Source organism: Podarcis filfolensis (genome assembly GCF_964270895.1).
Source record: "Podarcis filfolensis genome assembly, chromosome: 18".
In the NCBI taxonomy this organism is placed as follows: Eukaryota; Metazoa; Chordata; class Lepidosauria; order Squamata; family Lacertidae; genus Podarcis; species Podarcis filfolensis.
This window is the reverse complement of record NC_139622.1, coordinates 10,004,683-10,031,373: the sequence shown is the minus strand read 5'-3', so window position 1 is coordinate 10,031,373 and position 26,691 is coordinate 10,004,683. Positions and strand designations below refer to the sequence as shown.

The following is a 26,691-nucleotide window of genomic DNA, read 5'->3' as shown; positions in this document are numbered from 1 at the left end:
TCCTGTTTTCTTGTAGGATGTTACTTAAATAAGTACCTATCCAATTAATATGTGGCATCAAGCTCTCATCGAAAGCGAGGCACAGCAGTCTTAACAAACTGCATATTCCTGCCTCTTCCTCCAGCTGCTTAAAAAGTAAAGGGACCCCTGACCATTAGGTCCAGTCGTGGCCGACTCTGGGGTTGCAGCGTTCATCTCGCTTTATTGGCTGAGGGAGCCAGTGTCATGTGGCCAGCATGACTAAGCTGCTTCTGGTGAACCAGAGCAGCGCACAGAAACGCCGTTTACCTTCCCGCCGGAGCGGTACCTATTTATCTACTTGCACTTTGACGTGCTTTCGAACTGCTAGGTTGGCAGGAGCAGGGACCGAGCAACGGGAGCTCACCCCGTCATTGCGGGGATTCGAACCGCCGACCTTCTGATCGGCAAGTCCTAGGCTCTGTGGTTTAACCCACAGCGCCACCCACGTGCCTTCCAGGGGTTAAAAATCCTAAATGCACAAACAAGCAGCAGAAATGATTTTCCTCAGGTCACACTCCTTCAGCTTTCGCTGTTAGCGGGGCTGTCGAGGGCTACTGCCTACAGGAAGTAGTGGCTCGTTTCAAACAATCATTTGGTAGCCCACCCCACTTCTGAACTGGGCAGAGCCCAGCTCTTCCAAGCCAAGCAAGGGGCTAGCACGGTGGAGAAATAATAAAAGAGCAGAGCTTTAATCCAGCTGTTCCCAGAGTTCTCAGAGAGCCAGCTTTCAAAAAGAGAGAGAGGACATTTTTCTTTGCTGTACGGGGAAAATGAAGGCTTAGCGGACCAGGCCTTTAAAAGGTAGGGCTTCTTTTTGGCAAATGGAAAAAGCTAGTTCACTTCCCCTCTCCCTCTCCTTTTCACCACCCAATCTTTTCAGGTTGCCAATGTGCAACAAATGACTAACATGAGTTAATGCGGGCTAGCTACATTTGTGGCTGCTTTAATTTATTATTAGTACAGTCGCACCTTGGGCTCTCTAACAGAATGCGTTCCGGGAGTCTGTTCCAGTCCCGGAACTGTTTGAAAACCAAGGTGCGGTTTCTGATTGGCTGCAGGAGTGTTCTGCAGTCAATCGGAAGCCGCGCCGGACCTTCGGTTTCCAAAAATCATCCGAAAACCGGAACACTCGCTTCCGGGTTTTGATCGTTTGGGAGCCGATTTGTTTGGGAGCCAAGGCATTTGAGATCCAAGGGACGACTGAGGGAATACCCTGCCCATCTGATTCGGTTGTCCCTGTTAGTTAGGCATCAGGATGTGGGGTGTGTGGGGACCACCTCCATCCTATCCCAGCCTGTATTGCTTCAGGCCTCATATGTTGGGAGCTGCATCCTGGTGGTGGTGGTCTTTTTTTCTGCCACCTCCTTGACACTTCCATGAAATTAAGGCAGAGGGTCATATGGAATTAAAGCCAAGGGTCACACCTATCCCTTTTCCTCGCCTGAGCTCTCCTTGCTTACCCCACCCACCCAGCTCATGCACACAAGCATGGTATCTTGTGTACCCACTCAGGAACCCTGGGAATTCTTGCTCAAGGGGCTTCAAGATACTTGCAAATTTGCGGTTCAGAGTTCTTGGGAGGAAAACTGCCGAGGCACTAAGCCGATGCTAAAAATTCTGGGTTGCGTGCAACAAAACTCTACTCAGTGTAGAACCCCTGAAATTAATGGGCTTAAGTTCATTCCCTTTCAATGGGTCTACTCCAAGCACGACAGCCCTTTGATTTGCTTTATTTAGGCTTAGGGTATTCAATATACAAGGCCTTCAACAACTGTGACATACTTACCGAGTGCTTGTCCCGCTGGTACCCACATCCCTAAAGTGGGGGGGGGGGGGAGGGAGAAGAGGAAGAGGGCAGGGAAAGGGGAAAAAACACACACACAAGACTGGTCAAGATACCATGCCTGTTTGACCAGGACAGTGCTCAGTTGTTTTACAACCTCATCATTTCAGAACTGTGGGGATGCCAAGAAGTGAAGCCTAGCGGGGGAGTTGTTTGGGGCTCTTCCGAAATACAGCATTTGAAAAACAGCGCCTGAGATGTGGCCGCAGACTCTTTTAAGCTACAGAGGCCTGCATACTTGACGTGGAGAAAGTAAATGAAACAGGAGTTCCAAACCCGCATTCAGCTGTCGCAAGTAAACCGCTGCCTGCACCTCTACCGCTGAGACACGATCACTTCCGCGCAGGCAGCATCTGCCGCAAGCTCCAGCTGAAGGAGGGCTGGAGGCAGGGCTTGCAAGAGGCAGAGGAGGGAGGTTCTTAACCCTCTCTGTCTCAAATGGGCTGCCATAAGTGAGAGCGTGCTCACTTATGGCTTATGTGTGTGGTATGGAAGCTGTACTACCCAGGACAGGATGGGGTTGTGCAGAGTTGTTAAGGCAGCAGAGAGCATTGTTGGCTGCCCACTCTCCACCTTAGAGCAGATTTATGCCACAAGGTGCCATAGGAAGGCACTGGACATAGTAAAAGATCCATCGCATCCTGGTCACTGTCTCTTCGAGCTCCTGCCGTCGGGACGGAGATACAGGACGATGAAGACAAGAACGAGCCATCTAAGAACAGCTTCTTCTCCAGAGCGATCTCGGCCCTGAATGGGAAGCCTGGACTTTGAAAGTCATCTACTCTTCCTTGCTGTACTATACTGTATTGTTTAATTAGTGTTTTTATGGAGCAGTCAAGTAATTTCGTTGTCCCCGAGAGGGGGCAATGACAATAAAGATATTATTATTATTATTATTATTATTATTATTATTATTATTATTATTATTAGATCCAGGGGCACTTCAAAACAGCCTGGATCGTGCCAAAGTTATTTCAGCATGGAACTTGGTTTTGGGGGGGAACCTCCTTTCTAATCACCTACTCCCTAGAAGAGGCTGGCTGTTGGATCAGGCCCAAGGGCACCCCATCCTCCTGCCCTCACCATGGCCCACCAGATGCCCCAATGGGACGCGAGGGCAGCAGCAGCTTTCCCCTGCCAGCAGCTGGCGCTCAGAGGCGCTGACGGCCTCCGACCACGGAGAACCTGAAGATGTCTGGGGACAGAGGCATAGCTGTCAAGCGTCCCTTATTTGGCGGGACAGTCCCTTATCCCAGCGCCATGTCCCGCTGCTGTCCCTTATTGATGATGTCCCTTAAATAAGCTACTGAAGGTAATGGGGCACTTTCTATGTCCAGCTGTCCTTTGTCAACAACAAATTGTTGCTGCTTTTTTGTGTTGAATATATGCTATATGGTAATTTATGGACCTAATAGGTATCTAAAGCCATTTGCACGCAACAAAGTATGTATTTTATCAAAGTAATTGTTGATCCCTTATTTTGGCTGCTGATCCCTTATTTTCAAGGCTGCTGGCCCCTTATTTTCAAATCTGTAAGTTGACAGCTATGGACAGAGGCAGAGCAGGTGCCCTTCGGCACCCTAAACTAGCAAGATATTTGCAGGGACTGCCAGTATCTGCTCGGAGGAGCTTGTTCGCGTACAGAGGAATGAAGGCCAAGCCTGATTTGGCCCAGGAGCATCCCGCAACCAGCGGCGAAGTGGTACCTTGAGGTCCGTATCCTTGCTGCCAGGTTGGTGGGGGTTGCCCTGCCCAGCCGTTGGCAGCGCTTGGCATGATCCGGCTTCCCCACTGGCTCGTGCCCGTCGGCCCTGGCGTCTGGCTCTTGCTATCCCGAGGCTCGGCCCGCTTCACCTCCACCTAGACAAAGAGAGCGAGGTGCTCAGGGAGGGGAGGCTGCCGGTTAGCTCGCCGCCGCTGCCCCCCCGCACTCTGCCCGTCTTCACACACACCCTTACGTTTAACGCTTAAAAAGCAAAAGCTCATATCTTAGCACCTTATGACTTACGGCTAAGAACTTAATCAAAGAATTACAAGCTTTTTTTTTTCTTTTCTTTTTTAAAGGCCGCTAGTTTAGAGAACAAAAAAGCAAGTGTTTCTCGGGTACAATGGGTAGTTCAAGAGGAAGCCGGTCCGAAAGTCTCCGCTGCGTAAAGCGGTTAAGGATAAAAGGTGTCCCCGGGTGTGGTTTTTTCTCTTCCGTTATGTCTGCTGGTCGGCTTGCTCACGTAACAAGCAGTCAGCGACGTCTTCTCGACAAGACTTTCGGTCTCCGCACACAGCTCTGGTGCTTGGCTTCGCAGGTAAGAAGAATTAAGTTTGCTAGCAAGGTTGAGGGGAACATCATGGAAGAAAGGTACAAAGGCTTTAAGCCAGACCTCTTTTTTGTTTTGTTTTTTGGCAGGGAGGAAAGTGTTGTAATTTGTGGCCAAACATGCCACGCAGCTAAATTGCAATTTCGGCTTTGTTCATACCTGAGAAACACACATTCAGTTTCCAGTTGTTGTTGTTTTTTTAAAAAAGAAATTCCTATTTATAAACTTATTTCTTTTATTATTATTTAGAAGTCTAATGGAAGATAGAGACTTACCTTCCCCAGGCTAACGCTTAAAGAACCTCAATTAACTCAAACAATGTCAGAAGGAATGGATGTGATAAGAGAACCTTACATTACATCTAACAAAAAAGTAAACAAACATGCAGGTAATAAAAAATGGACAGTTGAGTCAATAAGAAGCAAAACCTTCATACTGTGTTGAGTCAGAGGAAAAGCGCTTTTGTTCTGTAAATAAGGTGGATGTGTGTGTGTGTGTCACACATAAAGTGAATGTACCCCAGTGCTTTAATGGACTACTTAATACAAACTTCCTGTCCAAGATAAACTTCACAGCCAGTTTTAAATCTAAATATGAAGCTAATTTTGAAATTTGGCATGGGTGGGGTGGCAGAAGATAAATTCTGAATTATTAAGTGAAGCTGAGCAATGGGGTCATGACAGGGAGAGAGAATAAACCCCCGTTTTAAACTTGTGCTAATGTCGGGGCGCAGCTAACAATTTGGACATGCTCAGCCACGCTTTAATAACTCGAGGATCTTTGCCTCCAAAGAGCCAAGGACGCGGTTTGAAGGCCAAAGCCGCAGAAACCTTACTAAAGCTGAGCAGGCCTTCTCTGTGGTCGCTGCCTGGATGGGCGACCACCTGGGAGCCCTGTGTACCTTTCCTGAGCTCCCTGGAGGAAAGCCCGGATATAAATGCCATGAAGCAAAACGTATGAAATGTGTGTGCTTCAGATTAACTCTGCTTCTGCAAGGCTGCGCAAGTCAGCGCAGATAATGGGCCTCCCATTGTCCCTGAAGCATTCCTCCTCTCTTTTTTGTCGACCCAAACCCTGCACTGGGAGGGTGCTGAAAACAAGCAATTTCCCATGCCTATGCCCCAAGTCCCAAACCTTGAGACAGTTTGGTTGCTCATTAAATATGGCAAAGGGGTCGGAGTGGGGAGAATAAGCTTCTGTAATCATTTTCAAAGGGCAGAAGAGAGAGAAGGCAGAGCGGCTTTGCCGACGCTGCTATTTCAGGGGTTTACCGGGGAGCAGCAGCGCTGAGGAAAGTTCAAAAGCCACCTTTAACGATGGGGTGGAATTACCAAACTAGTTGGAAACTTGCACTCTACCTGGTCGACAAAAACGTATTTGGCACCCAAACATCGATGGCTCAAAGTCTGCCTTTTTCTCCAGCCACTGGCTGAGTAACATGGCATTTATATCGCTGCAATCTCTTCATCTTTGCCATATTGAGATTTCGGCTTCAGCTTTGTGCAAAGACAAAGATGAGCAGGGACTCTTTTGCAGTGAGGGAGGGATGGAGAGCATGGTTTTGAAACCGACTCATATCAGCCAGTTCTCTCCTGGGTTCCCAGAGCTGGTGCCCACGGCTACAGAATTTGATCAGCAGCTGGGGAAACGAGTGAAGCAGTAGCCCCAGTTCCAACTCAGAAGATTTCAGCAATATTTTAAAACTGCATAACTATTTCTGCATTAACTAGGATATCCTGGCAAGACTTTCTGGATAGCAGAAAAATACTGAGCTTTCAAAAAATACAACTAGCTTCTCATTGTGAATTACAAAGCTTGAGAACCGGGAGAGCGTTGGGCGTTTTAAAACCCAGGGGTCTATCATCAAATGTCTGCGGTTTCAACCCAAACTGGAGAGCCACGAAGAACACTTTAGGTTTTGCACAAGAATCTCTTGGTCGCCCTTTCACCTTTATCAGAAGCTGGGGCAATTTAGAGGCTGAGGCCGCTCTCTGAAACTTAAGCCACTCCTTCCCCCTGCCTCGTTTGCTCACGTGAAGCTACGCTGAGAGCCAAGGGACTTAAAAGCGGAGTGAGTTAAGAAAGCAGAGTCGGTTCACCCAGAAGTCTCTCAGGAGCGCTGACAACACAGTATGAAGATGACAACAACCAAAAGGTCACTTAACTGCATCGTGGTTAAAAACGCTATTATAGGTAAAAAGAATATGTGGATTCGTATCGAAGTCTCACAGTAAGTGACCCATTTTTTTTCCTCCCCGGTTTGAACCATTCCTTCACGATGCTTCGGTCAGTGTTTTGTTCAAATCTCGCCTTTCAAAGGCTGCTGTGCGCCCCTCCCCTCCCGTCCTCCCCAGCTGGAATATGGAATAAAAGGCACACACATCTGAAGGAGTGGTAATGGGAAGCTGAGCCTTTGGCAACGTAGAGATTTCACTGGCGTTGCGAAAATAAATAAATCGCCTTCTACAACAGCCCTGCCGCTCCTGCCCAACTTCTACCATCATACCTCCTTAACACCTTCCAGGAGAACATCTAAAGCAAAACCTCGACGCTGCTTGCCTGAGTTTGTGTGAACGCGGCCAAACGCCATGACAAAATCGCAAGCGGGGTCCTCAGCTATTATTTTAACCCAAGCTGCCCACAAATGGTCCTCAAAAGCTCATCAGCAGTTTTCCAAATTTCCAGGCCTGCGCTGCACAAATTGAGAGAGACCCCCGCTAACCAGCCCCTACAGAGGAGTGTTGTATGGAGATGAACAAGCTAGACTGGTTGGGCACAACCACCTCAGGTCGCTAAATGACTGCTTATTGGGCAGAGATCAAGTGCTGTGCCGGCGTCCTTCATCCTCCCTCTGACAGTTCACTGCCAGGCTTACGCAGCCCAGATTTCCAGGAAACCAGTGGCTTAGCCAACCATGGGAGACTTGCATTAATGCATTCTTCCCCAAGCTGAGGCTGATGGGAGTTGTAGTAGAAAACCTCTGGAGGGTACCAGCTTAAGGGAAAATGTCTTAATGCCCAAAGATATGAGGTAGCAGGAGCATAGAAGCACAGCACCTGTTCTTGGCCTGCTAAATGCTAATTTATTAGACCAAGATCATTACACTGCCTCTCAGGGGATTTCCCCCCATCAATCTTCTCTGCAATAAACTTTCAGGACCTAGAAATGCAGTCTGAAAGGTGCTGGTTTAAACCTTCTCAGTGCCAAACTTTGGAAGAAGTTACTTCTTAATTGGTGGAAATGTGGAAAATTAAATTCTCTGTTCCAAGATGATGGAGACTCGTGCGATAAAACAAGTCACTCAATGAAGCTTCACCTGTGAAGATTCTTCTCCTGTCACCCCCCCCAAAACACTCCCCCCACCAAGCTCCTCCTATCCGCCAGCCAAATTGCCAGTTGCTCCAAGACTCAGCTTTGTCTTAAGGTAAAATAAAACTACAACTACACACTTTTTTGCCCATGATGTCGTGAAAATGCATGTTGACAGCCTGGTCCACTGATTGTTCGTCCTCGAAAGTAATAAATCCAAAACCTAGCCAACGACGAAGAGTGAATCAAGGTAGCAGGGTGTTGTGACACAAAACAGGATGATGAACAGTATTAGGGGCGAACCAAGGGTTCAAGCAAGGGTTTCAGGTGACTTTGGGGTGGGTGGGGCTTGGCGTGACGTCCCAATGGCAAGATCTTCTGGGGCCAAGGGGTGGTGGAAAAACATGATAGCTCCCTGTTTATTGTTGGTGGAAATTTGGCTGACGGAGAATATATTATGGGCAGTACTTCCAGGGGCAACCTGTTTGCCCTGCCAATTCATTCCACGAATAAATATCTGAGAAAATCCCAAACATAGTCCTACGCAGAACAGACTGCATCCCCTTGGAAAACTACCAATGGCCAAATCCAGGACCGCTATTAGCTGACGCAACTGCAGCCTTTCGCAAAAGCGGCTTTCTAAAAATTTGGGATGAAAACAAAAATGAATTTGGGGGTGGGGAATGGCGTTGGGGTGGGGGCGTTTAATCGTTTCCCCCCTGAAACCCAAGATTTCCCCCTTGGTTTAATTTTCGCTTTGCAGCTAGTGCTGACAGCAGCCATTTATTGCTCTAAAGCGTTCAACAGAAAAAAATAAATAAAGCTACAGTCTCTGTAACAGTTATCGTCTCTCTAAGCTTATCCAACATGGTTGGGTAAGCCCATGGAGCCTTATCGTAGAAAAGGTTCATACTTAAAAAAGACACAAAGATACAGGCCAAGATAGATCGCAGCAGGTCAATCTTCTGCTGTCAGCAACAAGAGCAGGGGCGGGGGGCGGAATCAAATTAAAAATAAATGGGTTGTGGGGGACTTTTAAGAGCATCTCCAACACGTAAGAGTATAAAGGAAGCCAGGTCCACGATACAACAGCCTCTACAGAGAGAGAGGCTCTTTCGCTTGTCTGCAGGCAGATGGAAGTCTTCGCAGGGCAGAAGTGGAAAGATGGGTGATTCTGCACCCAAGAGAAAACCGATTCAGAAACGTCTATTTAAAATGGGGGGAGGGCGTTATCGGGGACAGCTACCGATCACCTACACGGAAGAAAAATGTGCTCTTTTGCTCTTCGCTCAAGGTTAGGACCATAAAGAAGGCTGATTGCCGAAGAATGGATGCTTTTGAATTCTGGTGCTGGAGGCGACTCTTGAGAGTCCCATGGACTGCAAGAAGATCAAACCTCTCCGTTCTGAAGGAAATCAGCCCTGAGGGCTCACTGGAAGGGCAGATCCTGAAGCTGAGGCTCCAAGACTTTGGCCACCTCAGGAGAAGAGAAGACTTCCTGGAAAAGACCGATGTTGGGAAAGATGGAGGGCACAAGGAGAAGGGGACGACAGAGGACGAGATGGTGGGACAGTGTTCTCGAAGCTACCAGCATGAGTTTGACCAAACTGCGGGAGGCAGTGGAAGACAGAAGTGCCTGGCGTGCTCTGCTCCAGGGGGTCACGAAGAGGCAGACACGACTAAAGGACTAAACAATAACAAGGTTAGGAAGCAAAATGAGAGACAAGCAAGGAGATTCGAAGAAAGGAAGACTGCAAACACCAGAAGGGGAAACTAAGCAAAAATTCAAGAGTTTCCTAGAAGCGGAGATCTGTACTCGAGGCAGACTTGGATAAGAGGCGAGGGGGTCACGGGGGTTGGCAGGGAGGTCTTTTGGGAATAAGGAAGACAGCATGGAAAGGGCGGATGGAAAACCAAAAAGTTGTCAAGGAGGCAAGCGCTAAAAGAGGCTGTTGGATCAGAACCGCTTCTATAAGAATGTAGCGCAGGTGGACAAGCGGTGAGGAAGCTGAATGATTGCTTGACAACAGGTGTGGGAGAAGGTTGTTGAAAAGCTCTTGGGGACCCTAGCAGCACTTCAGGACACTGGAAGAAATGTTAACTTCACAAGGAGATTTCCCTTGAAGCCCAGGAAGCTTTGCCGAAGAGCAAAATAGGTGTGAAAGGCCTAAGAAGACTGAAACACAAGGAGCTTTGAGAAGGGGAAAGCCTAAGGTTTAAGAACTCGTTGCAAGGGGGAAAGTTTGGCATTTTGGGGTGGGAGAAAACAGACGGGTGCACCCACCTCAGATATTAAGGTTGGGGATCAGCTCAGCTGTGTTTGTCTGTTTTTTGGAAATTGTGAACTCTTCCTCCCTTAAGAGGGGAGATTGCTACGTTCCAGGACTAGATGAGTAGCCGGCTGCATTCTGAGCCCCAAGCCGCAGTTTCACTGATCGCTGCAGCTCTCTCAAGTTCACCTCAACGAGCTTTGAGAGCTGAACTGCAAGGGAGGAAAGCACCTCAAGGCCAAACACCCCATTTGATCTGCCACATTACACTGTCATTCAGGCATTTCTCTGTAAGCCAGAGACTCAAACAAGCAAAAATAATGCAAGAGTTTTTGGACTAGTACAAATTTTGCGTTCTGCAGATGTGTAGATTTAGCTGCATGCTGCATGCAATTCAAAGGTGCTCTTAATTTTCAGTAGCAGGCAAGCTAAAAAAAAGTAATGACCGTGACGCGTTTCTGAGAGCCAGTGTGGTGTAGTGGTTAAGAGCAGTGGAGTCGTAATCTGGTGAACCGGGTTCGATTCCCCGCTCCTCCACATGCAGCTGCTGGGTGACCTTGGGCCAGTCACACTTCTCTGAAGTCTCTCAGCCTCACTCACCTCACAGAGTGTTTGTTGTGGGGGAGGAAGGGAAAGGAGATTGTTAGCCGCTTTGAGACTCCTTCGGGTAGTGATAAAGCGGGATATCAAATCCAAACTCTTCTTCTTCTTGACTTTAAGTGTTACCTCAAGTGTTCAGCCACACTGTCAACCCTGCCTTAGTATAGCTTTGCTTTTCGGCTGGCTTTATTGTGAAGCCATTTTCCAAGACAAGATTGCAACAAGAGTCGTAGGACTTAAAAGCGTAACATTTACAAAGCTGCTCTTCGTAAGCAAGCAGCATAACAGACCCTGGCCAAAAAAGTGGACCAAATTCCTCTATAGGACATCTGCATCCTTCCCATCAGTGGTCCTCTCAAATTTAAGTTGGAAAACTGGTAGGATGCGGTGGAGGCAGGGGGAACCAGTTTATATCATAGTCAGGAAATCACTAGCTGGCTGAAAGGAAGCCAATTAGTATTCAAGCGCACATTCCCCTTCTGTAAAATGGGAATAAGGGGTGGGTGCCCAGTATACGAGTCCAGCTTCCTAACACCCATGCAAATGACTGAGCAGAGATTTTAAGGTGAAAGAAGGAAGTTTAAGATCTTAAGAGGGCAAGAGCTTGAGCAGAAAGAGACACCAAGAATTGGGACAGGGAGTAGTGCATTTTCCGAGGATGCTTAAGAGAGGAACTAGGACAGCCAGAGAGACTTCACAAGTTATCAGTGTGATGCACCCTAGCAAGCAACACAGGGCAGCCACTGAAGAAAGAGCCATTTGCTCCTCGCATCCCCCAGGGGTATAACCGACACGTTGACACTTGCAGTGAAGTTTACAGCTGTGCAACTGAGTGAAGGAAGCACAGGGTTGCGATGGAAACCGCAGGACGCCGCAGATGAAAGTGGTTAAGAGGCAAGCGGTGTAAACGCAAGAGTCATGTTTTCCCGTAGTCGGAATGGGTGGATCGCTAGTGCAAGTTGCAGGATCATGTCCAACTGGCTGAAAGCTGCTGGCTGTGAGCCTAGCCTGGCCCAATCGGCCACACCAACTCGCCACCCATGTTTGGCACCCAGCGCCGGACACACTTGTGGTGGACAAGGCTGAAGCTAAACGTGGCTGCCCAGCGGCTCACGCCCTTCAAACCTGCTGGTTAATGGCATAAGCGAGGTTTTAAGGCAAAAGACAAAACCTTGGAAGGCAGCCTTCAAAGTTTCCTGCTTCGTCACTGGGAAAGTTGAACTGCGAAAGCTTTAGGGGTCGTTTAGGTAAAAAAATCATCACGTCTGGGTCTTGTTTTCCTGGTGAGCACAAGTGCGGGAAAGATGGTTCAAAGTAGTGGCAAGGTTCTTTCACTGCCTCTCCCAACTTTAAAGGGGGCAGGGAACCATGCAAGAAGATGCTGCTCTTTACTGTGTCAGTGAATTTTTCTGTTGAAACAGTGCAAAGCTGTTGCAAAACGAATTAAAAGGCATCAAAATAAGAGAAAAACCGCCCGCCCCCACTCCTCCTGCCCCCAAATATTGAAAACTTTCAAGTTTACACTCCAAATAAAGACAGATGCCCGAACCCCTCCTCCATTTGTGGAAATGGCCTGTACCTCTGTGATAATCTATCACCTAGAGAGAAGAAAATCTAAAGAGATATTAATCACAAACAGTTCACACACAGAGAGAGAGAAGAAAAGGAAGGGGAGGGGGGGAAGAAAGAACTTAACGTTTACTGTACTTTTACTATGAAACACTTAAATATGCCACTAAGGATGTATGTCTAAATTAAAATAAAAACTAAGACTTAACAGCTTAATCAATATGAAGTGAAGAATTTACATATTGCTTTAAAATAAATGGAGTCAACAAGGGAGAGTGGAAAAGTCTAGATGGCAAACTGTTTCCTAGCATGTCTGACATGCTACCGAGTGGGTTAGGTGCAACTCACGCAGATGACATTTTTTGTTTAAAAAAATACTGCCTCTAAGAGCCGACTGAAAAGTGATTGGTGGAATGGAAAGCTAGACAAGACAAGGGCCGATTCCCGTTGGGGCTGAAGCTGAGAAGACACTGCTGACTCAGCCTTTGGAGTTCGGGGAGAAACTGCCCACTCCCTCAAACATAAAAACAGTTACCCCTCAAGGGTAACAGGGGGCTTTTGCCTAGATCCTCATCTGTGAAACTTTTCAAGACACAACTTATCAGACGCGGCCTTTGGCCAATGCTTTTAGCTGAAGCCATTTAACGACAAAAAAGGGCAAAGCTGAACATATGTTCTAATCCTGCAGTTATTGATAACTGTAGCCTTGGAAAAGAGATTTTAAGAGCCCGTATGCTCTAAAAAATAAGGGATGCGGGTGGCGCTGTGGGTTAAACCACAGAGCCTAGGGCTTGCCGATCAGAAGGTCGGCGGTTCGAATCCCCGCAATTACGGGGTGAGCTCCCGCTGCTCGGTCCCAGCTCCTGCCCACCTAGCAGTTCGAAAGCACGTCAAAGTGCAAGTAGATCAATAGGTACCGCTCCGGCGGGAAGGTAAACGGCGTTTCCGTGCGCTGCTCTGGTTCGCCAGAAGCGGCTTAGTCATTCTGGCCACATGACCTGGAAGCTGTACGCCGGCTCCCATGGCCAATAAAGCGAGATGAGCGCCGCAACCCCAGAGTCGGCCACGACTGGACCTAATGGTCAGGGGTCCCTTTACCTTTATGCTCTAAAGGGGGGGGGCATAGGAGAATGTATAAGCTTAATGACTGCTTCTTTTCACTCCTTTTCCTTTGCCTATTTGAAGCAATTCAGGTGTCAACCTTTTCGTTACAGAAGACACCTTTTGGATGCATGGGCAAGTAGGGTGGAGACAGAGACGGACATTTAACACCTGACTTCAAAAGCAGTAACACACTGGAGGATGGAATTGCATGAATTACATGTAGTAGTTTGTTCAGTGGAATAATTTCCCGAGGCAATGTGAACAATATAGGTATATTGTGTGTTGATGTTGTGAAAGTTTGCCATCTGACATAGGGAGAGGATAAAGAAATTTCAAGGACAAACTAGATTCTCCTTTACCTCGGGGCCGCTGCTTCTCTGCATCATAGATCATGACCACTTCAGTGACCTAGAAAAGAGAGAAGGGGAAATTCGACTGATGAAGCTCCCACAGGAGGGTTAACACATGGCAGGCAGCAGGATGAGGCCACGCAAAGAAAGCAGAAGCACAATCGGACGCTTGAGGTGCGGCTAGCGATAAGCATCTGATAGGAAGCAAGGCAGAATAAGCCCTTGGCAAGTACCCTTCCCCAAGCATGGGCTGAGAAGACCACTCGTGGCTCTTTCTTTTTTCAGGTGTTAATATATAACTGCAATAAACTTTTAAAAAAACACAAATGGATGACTGAGAAAGCAATGCCAAAGTGCAAACCAAAGTCGCAGATCGGTAGAGGGCTACCTCCCCAACCGGTCTTTTAAAATTCTCCAGACAAGGTGCAGATTAATTGTGCCGAAGCAGCAGAAAACACATCTTGCGAGGAACAGGGAGAAAAGCAGATGGCCCTGGAGAGTGAGGACGGATGCGTGAGCTGGAGGAACAAACAAGGAACAGAGAGCATGTTTTCTAGCCGTCTTAGTAATTGTTTCAAGCAGACAGAACTCCCCAAGGTGGCAGAGTCTGCACATATAAACAGGTGGCCTGCGTTAACTACCCTTTACTAACCTCTGTACCTTGTTTATTTTTTCAAGGGGCAATCTAGAGGCTAGTGCGTGCTAAGCAAGGGAAAGAGAGCCTCAAATGACAATCAGGGCTCCTAAGAAGATGTATTTTTTCACTCCTGAATAACTGATGCCATTTGCCGTATTTTTCGCTCTATTAGACGCACCAGACCATAAGACGCACCTAGTTTTTGGAGGAGGAAAACAAGAAAGAAAATATTCTGAATCTCAGAAGCCAGAACAGCAAGAGGGATCGCTGCGCAGCGAAAGCAGCAATCCCTCTTGCTGTTCTGGCTTCTGGGATAGCTGCGCAGCCTGCATTCGCTCCATGAGACGCACACGCATTTTCCCTTACTTTTTAGGAGGGAAAAGGTGAGTCTTATAGAGCAAAAAATACGGTAATAATGACTCCCCGAAAAACTGATGTAACGTTGTCATGTTTGGAAGGCTAAGCAGCTCCCCATGCAAATACAGGAAATCTCTCAACGTTTCCCCAAACAGTGAACAGGGCACTGCTGAGGCAGTGGGAGATTCTTGGGTTGTGAAGTAATGGGCTGCCCATTCAGATTTCACCATTCTTTACAATTTTGTAGCCTCTGAAATCAATCTTAGCTGTCACTTAAGGCCAGAGATCCCAGAGGCTGTGATTTCAAGAGAACACTTATTTTAAGAGCACCGCCACCCAGACGGCTGAATTCAGGTGTTTGACCGCAGGGCCCAAATCTTCAGATGATGGAAGAAGTCAGGGAGGCAGGCATATTCCTTCCCAGGCAGAATGGGATTAAGTTGGCTATTCCAAACATCCTAAGAAGTGGGAAAGAGGGAGAGAGAGAAGTTGACAGCACTTGTAGGCTGGTAGTCTCTTCTGATTCTGTGATTTTCTAAACAAAAAAGAAATGTCTGCTTGGTTTGTCAGTGGAGTTTTTATTTGAGAACCTTGCATAGATATTTTTTGAGGTGTATGTGTGTGTGTGCAGAAAAAGGTTTATATTTGAACACGGGGGCTGCTATCCCCTTAAAGAGCCGTTGAAATACCGTATTTTTCGCTCTATAAGACGCACCAGGCCACAAGACGCACCTAGTTTTTGGAGGAAAACAAGGGGAAAAAATATTCTGAATCTCAGAAGCCAGAACAGCAAGAGGGATCACTGCGCAGCGAAAGCAGCAATCCCTCTTGCGTCTGGCTTCTGGGATAGCTGCGCAGCCTGCATTCGCTCCATAAGACGCAGACACATTTCCCCTTTCTTTTTAGGAGGGAAAAAGTGAGTCTTATAGAGCAAAAAATACAGTAATGCTTCCTTGAGACAGCGTCGTTCCAGGGCATTCTGGAGAAATTGAGTCAGGAGGGACAGTGGCAAGTTTAAGAGCTGCCCAATCCTCAACATTCAGCCCACCCACTTTCACAGTCTGCAGATGAGGCCTAATCGGCAAATCTATACGGATCAACTTACTGGTGGCCTCTTTAGTTAGACAAGGAGATAACAAGAGATGTCACCTGGCTAGGCACAAGGGGAAAGAAACTGCCATCAGCCGCAAGCTTGAGAGGCTCTGCTCCCCATTTTACAGGTCCAGCTCAGCCTGCCTCTGCTGTGGCAGGATGAGGGCCTTCGGCACTCAGAGCCTCTCCCAAACAGCCCCAGGAGGCTGAGCTGCTCACATGGGGGAACTGAGGCGGAGTTGCTGAAGCAGCCATCAGCGGGAAGGAGAAAATTTATCACCCAGCACCACTCAAGGGCTTTTAGGTAGCATTTGCCTGGATGCGCCACAAATGCCCCCCCAGGGAGTATTTTGGGAGCCAAAGGACAACTGCATAATGAAATGGGATACACATGGGTCCACCCGGGGCGAGTTAAGGTTTGAAAAGACGACTCGTTTGGCAGGGTTCAGGTTACCAAGCATGAACGTAGCTCTAATTAACATGGGTCAATGCCCTTTTGGGACCTGCCCAATTACACCTTGCCCATTGTTTGCCCCACCTCCCCACGAAAACCCCCTCAAGCAAAAAGGAGCATCATGTTTCTGATTCATCTGGGCAAAAGTAGTCATTAGTTGCTGAACAAGTTCAAGTTTACACATTCGCTGCTGGGAAAAGCCAGTTCCCCTTTTTTAATTGCGCGTCTCAAGTTGAATTCCAGTCTGCTTCCGAAACTGACCAAACTACAGTGGTACCCCGGGTTAAGTACTTAATTCATTCCGGAGGTCCGTACTTAACCTGAAACTGTTCTTAACCTGAAGCGCCACTTTAGCTAATGGGGCCTCCTGCTGCTGCCGTGCCTCCGGAGCACAATTTCTGTTCCCATCCTGAAGCAAAGTTCTTAACCTGAAGCAATATTTCTGGGTTAGCGGAGTCTGTAACCTGAAGCTTATGTAACCTGAAGTGTATGTAACCCGAGGTACCACTGTATATTTTGCAACCCTGCTCCCCGCCCCCCAAAGGCCTGGGTGGGAAGAGAGCCATTTTTAGCCAGCTGGCTAAAAAAGTGGCTAAGTGAGTCTATTAGATTGCAGACTGTGGGGAATTCTCGCATGCAGCCCATGGAGGCGCCCAACTCCACAGCCATCAGGGTCCCCAGGAAGCTGTGCCCAAGGAACACCCACCCGAGAGGTAGCTGAGCTTGCCAAAAACGAAGGACAGGGTGGTTTAAGATGGGTGTCTGGAGGGGTGCTTCAGGCTGAGTAAGCTGCCAGGGTTATATATGCACCCCGAGCCATGTTAGTTCTGCACCACTCATTACCTCTTCCTCCAGTTACCTGCCAGGCTGTCTAGTGAAAGATTAGGAGCAGGAATGTTTCTGGCACACACCATGTAGGCCCATGCTTAAAGTGTTTGTGCAGAGGACTGATACTGAGCAAAGGACATTCCAGGAATCTGAAGGACTACCAATAGTTAACAGAAGCAGAGTACTAGTCCCAGTGAGACAGGGTTTTTAAGAAAACAAAAACCCAAGCACATGGTATCTAGGTGAGGTTTTAGAAACCAAAAGGATGGCTGGACAGGCCTGCCAAGGGCTTCAAAGGCTGAGGATATTTTATTTATAATTATATTTATATCCCACCCTCCCCAGCCAAGACCAGGCTCAGGGCGGCTAACGACCAATAATAAAAACAAGTTGATTAAAATGTAATTTAAAAAGCAAGATTAAAATACAACAATAAAACATGAGGATGCAGCCTCTTCACAGGAGGAGAAAGGAAAAAGAAAGAGGGGGAGGGAATCAAACTGATTCTAAGTCAAAGGCCAGGTGGAACAACTCTGTCTTACAGGCCCTGCGGAAAGAAATCAGATCCCGCGGGGCCCTGGTCTCATGAGACAGAGCGTTCCACCAGGCCGGAGCCAGTGTTGAAAAGGCCCTGGCTCTGGTTGAGGCTAACCTGACTTCCTTAGGGCCCGGGACCTCTAGGGTGTTGCTATTTATGGACCTTAATACCCTGGCACAGTTCCTTGCCCACCCTTCCACCTGCGCCTCTCAAATCCATTCTGTTCCAGCACACCTCAGATCCAATTTCCTGGTACTTCCTAAAGCTGCTGCTAGAAATCCTTAAATTCCTGTGAAATTTTTGGGGTTTGGGAAGGAAGGGAAACTATGAAAAATCAGCATGGCACCTGGGGGCTTATTCCAAAGGTAAGATTTGCAGGGGAACGAGGAGGAGAGGAATACAAATAACCCTGGTTGGAGTTACTATTATTAAATTCATTACCTACCCTTCACCAGCAGGCCACTCTGCCAGTGCATTAAAATTACTCCCACCGCTCCCAATTCAGTACCAGCATAAAACATGCCACTATTTACTATTTTGGAAATCAGTCAACTCTTTTCCTGGGTAAGCCAGTGATAGTTTAGAACGAAAAGGTCCACAGAAACTCAAGCCTCTGGGAAAGGGAAGAGTTCTGGGGAAATCGTGCTTCACACCTCATGTGTTACACTGGTAACACTCCAGGCGTAAACCTACGCAAATCCGCTGTTGTGATTAAATAGGTTTTTCTTGTATTAACAAAACCCTGTTTTCAAAGCTTGCTGGTGCGATTCTTCCTTTTCTTTTCAGGCCCTAGGTGCCTGGAGCACAGAGATAAGGGCCAAAGCCTGCCCGGAACTGGGAGTCTACCATTCTCTCTCTGCTCCAAACATAAGCAGCTAGTAAATTAAAGTATAAATGCAGGCGACCTATGTCCAAATAATGATGAGTTGTTTGATGACTTACCTGCTTTGGGGGTGGGTGGGAGAAAGAAGAGGGGTGAGGTTGGGGGTGGGGGAGTGAAGAATGTGGCCCGCTTGAGAACGAAGCATGAAAATGATCTGCGAACCATTTAAGCAAATTGCACCTTGACAAAAATAGTAGGTGGAAGAGCTACTTCTGTGAGTTGGCCTTTTCTCCATCGACCAGCCCCAATGGAAATCCCCACTCCCTGGCTCTTCAGGAAGGGTGGTCATTCACTATCAGGTCCAAGAGAAGCTTGCTAGACACACGCAACTCAACATATCCCTGCTACATTACACCCTTGCGTTGGATTTTGTTGTAAGCCAGGACTGGGGGGGCATACTTGACCAATGAGTGAGGAATGGTTATAATTAATTAATTAATTAATTTGTTTACTACTATGCAGGTGAAACTCGAAAAATTAGAATATCGTGGGAAAGTTCCTTGATTTCAGGAATTCAACTTGAATGGTGACTCGTGAAATGCAAAGCGCAACATGCTTCTACTTCTCAGAGGTCCAACCTTGCTCAATTTGCAATCCTTGTTTTGCTGATTTCCTTGAATATTCTAATTTTCTGAGATGGTTAATTTGGGGTTTTCACCAGCTGTACGCCATGATCATGGCAATGATCACAAATCAAGGCTTGACATATCTCGCTTTGCATGTCACGAGTCGATCTCATATGTTAGTTTCACCTTTCAAGTTGAATTCCTGAAATCAAGGAACTTTTCGATGATATTCTAATTTTTCGAGTTTCACTTGTATATGAATAGGGGACCACTGAGCCCCTCACCAGAGGCTCCAGCTTTCGGGTGGGGGAACCCTAGAGATGGTCAGGACATCAAAGGAGATATCACACTGGCTGGTCAGTCCACCCTAAGAAGACAGAGGGGCAAGAGCAGACTTCATGGCATCAAATTAATACCAGCCAAGGCCTTAGCCAAAAAATTATTTCTGCCACAAAACAGTACAAAGACACAAAAGCCATGCTGTCTACATTTTGCAAAAATCAGACATCCTTATGCTGGATCAATGGGACTTTGCGAAGAGGCTAAACCATGGGCTCAGGATTCTGAAACTGAACACCTGAGAACTAGGGGCTTTTATGACTAATGTCAAGAAATGCAGGTTGGTTGGTTTTTAAAAAGGAGCAGACAGCCACAGGAATATTTCATGTTGCTGAAGCAAAATATAAAACTGCAGGTGTAAGGGAGGGAATGGAGATGGAGGAGATGGGAGAAAGAAGCTGCTTTCTGGAGACCTGATGCCTGCCACCGCAATAAACTCACCACTCCGAACTTCTTGAAGTATTCCCTGAGCTCTGTCTCGCCGCAGTTGTGAGGGATCCCACCGACAAATATTTTATTAGATTTGTTGTCGCTCCTGGATCCTTTCTGCTAAGACAAAAGGGACAGAAAGGGCGGCAATTAAAACTAGGATGTTTTAATACGTAACAGTATCCTTCAAAGCGACGCTTGCGCCGTGCCTGCGGAAGCGCTGGTCCTTTTGACGGCCGAGCAACTTCTGCCTTAAAGGGAGAGGGGCAAAAGAGTTCTTTCACATTGGACTTAAAATTCAGAGACGGACCAAGCTGCACTTCGTAACTTGTCTTGCAGCCTGCAGTTCGGATCCGGCTCAAAAAACAAGAACCAACAACAACATTCGTTCACGCGGCCAGACTGCCATTTGTCAGCATGTGTCTCCACTGCAAATGGCAGAGGGAGCGAGGCACCGTATTTTTCGCTCTATAAGACGCACCTAGTTTTTGGAGGAGGAGAACAAGAAAAAAAAAATATTCTGAATCCGAGAAGCCAGGACAGCAAGCAGGATCGCAGCTCAGCGATCCCGCTTGCTGTCCTGGCTTATGGGATAGCCGTGCGCAGCCTCTCCCGGGCAGAGGGGATGAAGGCTCCCCTTGCTTGGGAAAGGCTGTGCGCAGCTAAGGCTCCCCCAAAAGCCGCACTCCCTTTAAAGAGCACGTGGAGCGTGTGTGCGGCTCTTGGGGCCCCCAAGAGCCACACACACGTTCCATGCAGCTCTTTAAAGGGAGCGCTGAGCAGAGCCTCCTGCCTGCATTCGCTCCGTAAAGCGCACACACATTTCCCCTTACTTTTTAGGAGGGGGAAAGTGCGTCTTACAGAGAGAAAAATACGGTATATATAAGGCAGCACCAGTGGGGTGGGAGTTGAGAGAGATGTTTTCAATGGGTAAAGGTAGAGAATAAGTCCATTCCTCTTACCATTTGTATTGGTCCTCTTATCTGAGTTTTGTAGGGGCTTTTGAACAAAGGCTATTGGGGGGGCACCTCCCCAACCCCCAAATAATTCAACAACTGAAGTGGTGCACAATAGGCAAAGTCTTCCTGTCCTACTGGAAGGAAGCGCTGATGTGTTGTGCTACAAATGTGCATCCAAGTGCTGAAATGGAAATATTTGCATGTGGAGGGAATCACATCGGCCAGAAGGTGAACAATTCAGACGTTACCTTTCTTGAAAACCAGCTGCACCTAAAAGGCTCACGCTACTGGAGCAGGCGCCTTGAAAAGACTCGCCAAGTTAAGTTGCCGTGCGTGCACTGAACTCTGCCTGCGTGTGGAACTGCTGTTAAGAACACTGTAATCATTTCTTCCCCGCCCATGCCTCCTCCATATAAGTGAGATGGGCAGCGATCAAGTACAGCAAACAGGACAAAGGTGAGAAGGGAGGGAAGGATTTGATAGCAAGGGCTGATATCAAGGAAAGCAGAGTTGCACTACAGGTCCAGAAAAGCTTGGAAGAAATGGAGGCTGAAGGCATGGCTTGAGAGCAGAGGAGGAGAGAGGACACTCTGTGGAGAGCATACCGTATTTTTCGCTCCATAGGGCGCACCCAGTTTTTAGGGGGGGAAATCAAGAAAAATAATCTTATTCCTCCCCCCCAGCCCCAAAGAGCAGTGTACAGGATGCGCGCAACCTCTCCTTGCCGGAGGGGTTGCGCGTGGCTATGGCACAAGCCAAGGCAGCCAGCGGGATGGATCCCACTGGCCTGTTTTGGCTTTCTCTTTAGCCAAAACAGAAGCCATAGCCCCGTGCAGCCTCTCCCTGCTGGAGGGGCTGTGCGCGGCTATCCCTGAAGCCTGGAGAGCGAGAGGGGTCGGTGCGCACCGACGCCTCTCGCTCTCCAGGCTTCAGCGAAAGCAACACGAAGCCTCCGGAGTGCGGAGGGAGCGCTCCCTCTGCGCTTGGGAGGCTTAGAATTGCTATCGCTGAAGCCAAGGAGCCTGCATTCGCTCCATAGGACGCACACACATTTCCCCTCAATTTTTGGAGGGGAAAAGGTGCGTCCTATAGAGCGAAAAATACGGTAGTTAAAAAGCAGGGGCAAGGGTGGGAGTGGGAGAAGGGAATGGGCCGCTGAGAGATGACAGGCGTGGATGGAGCCGAAAGCGAGGGGACAGTACGCCAGGGAACCTGGAACTGATGTGGGTGGCAAATGGAGACACTGGCAGAAAACGCCAGAGGGCAGATGTGTAGGCAGAACTCTGGAAAAAATCTCCAAGCTGAAGAGACTTACCCTACATGCTCCCAAGGCTGGGCTGCTCCTGACAGGAGGAGCTGACCCAACGGAACCGCCTGACTTCACAAATTGAACAAGCACACATTCAGTAGACCCTTCATTGTGGTAGCAACTGCGCTATGGAACTGGCTCCCCAGTGAAGCCAGCTAGGCTACTTAACTACAACAAGGGAGGTCAGGAAGTGAAGACACGTTTGGTCACTAAGACTTTATGGCTAATGCCTTTCCTGGCCTGTGCTGATAGTTACTGGCTCTTATAAGACTTATGGCTCCTTTCTATCCCCACTTGAACAATTCCTTTGCGGGGGAAGGATAGACATAATACAGTGGTACCTCAGGTTAAGTACTTAATTCGTTCCGGAGGTCCGTACTTAACCTGAAACTGTTCTTAACCCGAAGCACCACTTTAGCTAATGGGGCCTCCTGCTACTGCCACGCTGCCAGAGCACGATTTCTGTTCTCACCCTGAAGCAAAGTTCTTAACCTGAAGCAATCTTTCTGGGTTAGCGGAGTCTGTAACCTGAAGCGTCTGTAACCTGAAGCGTATGTAACCTGAGGTACCACTGTATAAACATCAATAATAAATATTCATTGGGCAAGGAGGCATCTGAACACAACAATGTTCATGTGTCAGTGTTAACATGCCCCACTGCAAATGGCAGGTATACACATATCAAAACCACAGCTGCCCCACCCCCAGATCGTGAAGATCAGCAGGTTCAGCTGAGCACACCGAAACATGGCTGCTTTCAGCAAGCAGTGACATCTGGCAACCCAGTCCCCAGAGCTTCATTTGTTTTTTGACAGTGCGGCTGAGTTTTGCTGCCCTGCTTCTAGCGGGTTAACAAAGCTCCTCGGAATCTGGACATGGGAAACATCGGCAGCTCAGCAAGGGCACCGAGAAAGGAAAGAGCGGAGAGCGACGCACGCCATAGCGGCTTCCTTACCCATCCCTCCTTTGGTCGGGTTCTCTCTGGCTGCATTCCGCGAGGGGTGCAAGGCTTTGGATCAATCTGTCAAACAAGGGAGAGGGTGAAACAGGAGGCAGGGCAAGCCAGAGTTTTATTTGAAAAGAAGACCCGAAGCTGGCTTTGCCCGATGCTGGCATTCAAACAAGCAAGCTGAGCGGCGACCAGTAGGTCCTGCCCTCCTGTGGACAGCTGAAACCGTCTCTCAAGAAGCCCATAGGGGCAAATCTAACACAGGCAGATGTGTAGCAACTCAGCACAGTCATCTTCTCTAAAGGCAGCCACCAGGCTATGTGGCAGGAGGAGAGAAGGGATGGCAGGACCTTTCAATCAACTCACAGCTGAGAGACCAGCAATGTTTAGCTCCTCCTCTCCTTGTACATTCTAGACAGTCGTTATAAGAAACTGCTAACGAAGAACTTGTGCCCAAGCCTCCTTTCTTCTTCTTCCTCCTCCTCCCCAATCCCTTTTCCAGACCATGCCTTTGAAATCCCTGAGGGAAGGGACTGATTTGGAAGCTGCCCTAGGAGCCTTTTAGTTTAGTTTTGCTCAAGAGCCGAGTAAAAATGCTTTGGGTAAATACAGGCAGGGTAGGAAACTCTGAATCAAAGTGGACCTACCAGTTGCTCTCAGGGCTGGCTGCTTGCCCACTCCTCCCTAGCATGTAAACGGCCACTCGCCTGCGAGTCAGGGCTGGCAAGGACCAGGGCAGTGAGGCTGCCGCAAACTGGAAAGAGAGCTGGGCCTTAATCCCCTTCGGGAAACTGATGGGCAGGCTGTCAAGTCCAACGCTGGTGGACTGATTTGCAAGCCTGCCTCGTTTACGCCACACTTTCATTTCGCAAGAGCATGACAGCAGCCACCTGCCAGACTTCGCAAATCCAGAACACACAAGGGCAGCTACTTAACCTGGTGCACGCGCCCCTGACTAAGAGATACTTTGGGGTGGCAGCAATTGCAAAAACAGGGAAGGAGGGTTCATCTAGCAGTCAAGGGGAGAGGGGAATCTCACTGTTCACCACCCATGATATCGTGAGCAGATGTTAAGGTATGGGGGACAGAATATAAGAGAAGGGCTGAAAGTTCCCCTAAAAGCCGAGTTCTAATTAGGTTTGGTCTCAGTTCAGTCACATATGGAAGGAGCAATTGCTCAACCAAAGCTTTTAATTATTCAGTCAGTCACAGTTGCCTGCTTAGCTTAAGAAATAACTGGGAAAGCAATCACTCCCCCACCCCACCCAAAACTTACATTTCGGCCATCTAATGTGTGAGGCCTGCTGGCCAGGACTGTCCCCACACAATTGGGATCTTTGAATTTGACGAATCCGAACCCTCGCGACTGATTCGTCGTCTTATCTTTCATTATAACACAGTCGACAACTTCCCCATACTGGGAAAAGTAGCTGCGGAGAGTTTCTGTTGAAGAAGCACACACACACATGCATTTTGTTGAGGACGATTTGCCGGGAGACAGAACGTGGGCAATGACGGAAATAGATGCACCCCCACAACACATGCTCTCAAGCTGGCTTGCACCTTTTCGAGAACATAAGGAAAGCCTGCAGGATCAGGCCAACAGCCCATCTAGACCAGCATTCTGTTCTCGCAGTGGTGAACCAGAAGCCTGTGGGAAACCCGCAAGAGGAGGACGGATCCAGGAGGGATGGCAGACATAGCCCCTGCAGGGCAACCAAAACAAATGCTTGAAGTATTCGTTACCTTAAAATGGGTTCCCAGCCATTCAGTGCTTTGAGAAGCAGCGGAACGCTGTTCAGAACAGACTCGTAGGGTCCACAGAAGGACAGCTTAATGGTGGAGGCAAGACAGCCAAGGTACAAGGAGCAATTTGCAGTTATAGGGAGGCTCGTTTTAATAAGGCCTGAGGATTTGTGCTCTCACTCACTAACCACTATCCTCCCCACACCCATCTCTCAGACAAGCAACCCATCATGCCGGCTGCATCTGAGGCTGCACCGGCCTCAGGGAAACCCAAATACTTTGGCATGAGGCAGCCCTCTCAAAGCCACGATACAACGAGAGCAGCAGCCCAGGGGATCTGAACTTTAGTAAGATGTGCATGATCGGTTTAGGAAATGGTTACCTTGCGTGGTACTCCAGTCAAGGCCACCCACAAACAGCTTTCTGTAATTCAAAGAACACAAAGGTTAGTATCTGCTCTGTGGAAACAAAGGCCCCTTGAAATCTGACAGCCCACAATCTACATAAACGCTCTTCTAGTAAGGTGCTATACCATAATAGGCAGTGTGTAGCAGTGTGTGCATGCTTTGTAGATTGTAAATTTTTGGTTTCTATGGAAGCCGCCCAGAGTGGCTGGGGAAACCCAGCCAGATGGGCGGGGTACAAATAATAAATTATTATTATTATTATTATTATTATAAATGTACTACTACCCAAGAGTTAGCTCAGCACTTTTACTTACCTTATGAAGCAACGTGTCAGAATAAAGCAAAATTTCTTATTGATCATTACTCTACCACATCATTGCAAAAAGCACAATATTAAGAATGTACAGAGTGCTGGTTTATATAGATATAGATATATTGTGAAAAGATGTGCCAATACTTTACAGTCTGAATCTCATTCCACTCAGCTGCCCTTTGAAGAAAGCCTTTGTTCTGCCCCTTTTACCAAGACTAAAACAGAGGTAGCAGTTTCCCAAGGCAACCAAGAAAGGTCACAGCTCAGCTGATATTTCAACTTCGATCTCTCGCTAACACCCTATTGACTAGACCACAAAGGCCCTGGAAAGCCATTCTGGCAGGCCGTTTGTTTCCCCTAAACTGATTCAGACAAACCGTTTGTGCCTCGGGAATTGAACTGCATCCCGGGAAGGTGTCCAGCAAGTAATTCGCTACCGGCAGCAACAACTTTTTGCAAGTGCCCTTTTATTTTGCAGGCGGCGAGGAAGGACCTCACAGCTGCTGCAGTGCTCAAGCGATCTACTCAACAAGTTCACCTAGCCTATGCCCAGCTTAGGGCTTGAACTGCCAGCAGAGGGCCTGGCAGGCTCTCCATCAAGAATACCTCCTCGATTTTCTAGACGCACTCCCGCCAGCACTAGAACCATAGGTGCATGGTAACGTAACAGTGTAATTTGAACACTAATGCTGTCATATGAGCATGGGAACACTAGGACTGTGGCTCATTAGGGCTTCGAAGCCAATGGAACTATTACAGTCAAACAGTGTGCCATGGGGCAGGGAGAGGCAGAGACTGGGGTGCTCCAGGGGTTCTTCAACTCCAGTTCCCACCAGCCCCAGCCATACATCAGGGATGATGGGCGCTGGAGTTTAGCAGCACCTGAAGAGCCACAGGTTCCCCACCCTTCCCACCTGGGGCATTTAAGCTTTTTGTGCCCTGTCTCTATATGCTAGAGACGCACACCTGATCCTCCCTGTGCATGCACACTCCACTTGCTGCACTGAAAACTATTTTCATTGTTTTAAACTCCAGCACCGGAACAGACAAAGCTCATCATTGTACCCCACAAGGAGAGTCAATCTTCAGTCTAAGTGCCACATGTAAAAAAACAACAACCCCAGGGACCTAACTCCACACACACACACACACACACACACACACACACACAATTTTTGGGGATACATATGCCTCCCCCGGGGATGCGGGTGGCGCTGTGGGTTAAACCACAGAGCCTAGGACTTGCCGATCAGAAGGTCGGCGATTTGAATCCCCGTGACGGGGTGAGCTCCCGTTCCTCGGTTCCTGCTCCTGACAACCTAGCAGTTCGAAAGCACGTCAAAGTGCAAGTAGATAAATAGGTACCGCTCCGGCGGGAAGGTAAACGGTGTTTCCGTGTGCTGCTCTGGTTCGCCAGAAGCGGCTTAGCCATGCTAGCCACATGACCTGCTAGCTGTATGCCGGCTCCCTCGGCCAGTAAAGTGAGATGAGCGCCACAACTCCA

The 26,691-nt window shown here is 48.2% G+C and overlaps 2 protein-coding genes across 14 annotated transcripts in view; one reads left to right on the top strand and one right to left on the bottom strand.

The window, feature by feature from the left end:
* The window catches only part of GAMT (guanidinoacetate N-methyltransferase), a 215,843-nt gene that overhangs the window by 163,832 nt on the left and 25,320 nt on the right, over positions 1-26,691 (top strand). The gene's annotated exons all lie outside the window — the stretch shown is intronic.
* Positions 1-26,691, bottom strand: part of DAZAP1 (DAZ associated protein 1) — a 51,265-nt gene that overhangs the window by 9,819 nt on the left and 14,755 nt on the right. For 5 of the 11 annotated variants that reach the window (XR_014543349.1, XR_014543352.1, XM_083594755.1 and 2 more), the window contains exons 2-9: positions 24,850-24,890; positions 23,998-24,164; positions 22,728-22,793; positions 19,517-19,621; positions 13,391-13,439; positions 7,629-7,711; positions 3,571-3,724; positions 1,808-1,837 (exon numbers count right to left, since the gene is read on the bottom strand). Coding sequence is in view for 7 of the 11 variants with exons in the window: in XM_083594755.1 (XP_083450881.1) it covers positions 1,808-1,837; positions 3,571-3,724; positions 7,629-7,711; positions 13,391-13,439; positions 19,517-19,621; positions 22,728-22,793; positions 23,998-24,164; positions 24,850-24,890 (695 nt within the window). In the remaining 4 variants the exon portion in view is untranslated. Of the gene's footprint in view, positions 1-1,807; positions 1,838-3,570; positions 3,725-7,628; positions 7,712-13,390; positions 13,440-19,516; positions 19,625-22,727; positions 22,794-23,997; positions 24,165-24,849; positions 24,891-26,691 lie in introns of all 11 variants that reach the window. The other 6 variants (XR_014543350.1, XR_014543351.1, XM_083594756.1 and 3 more) reach the window with 2 other exon arrangements.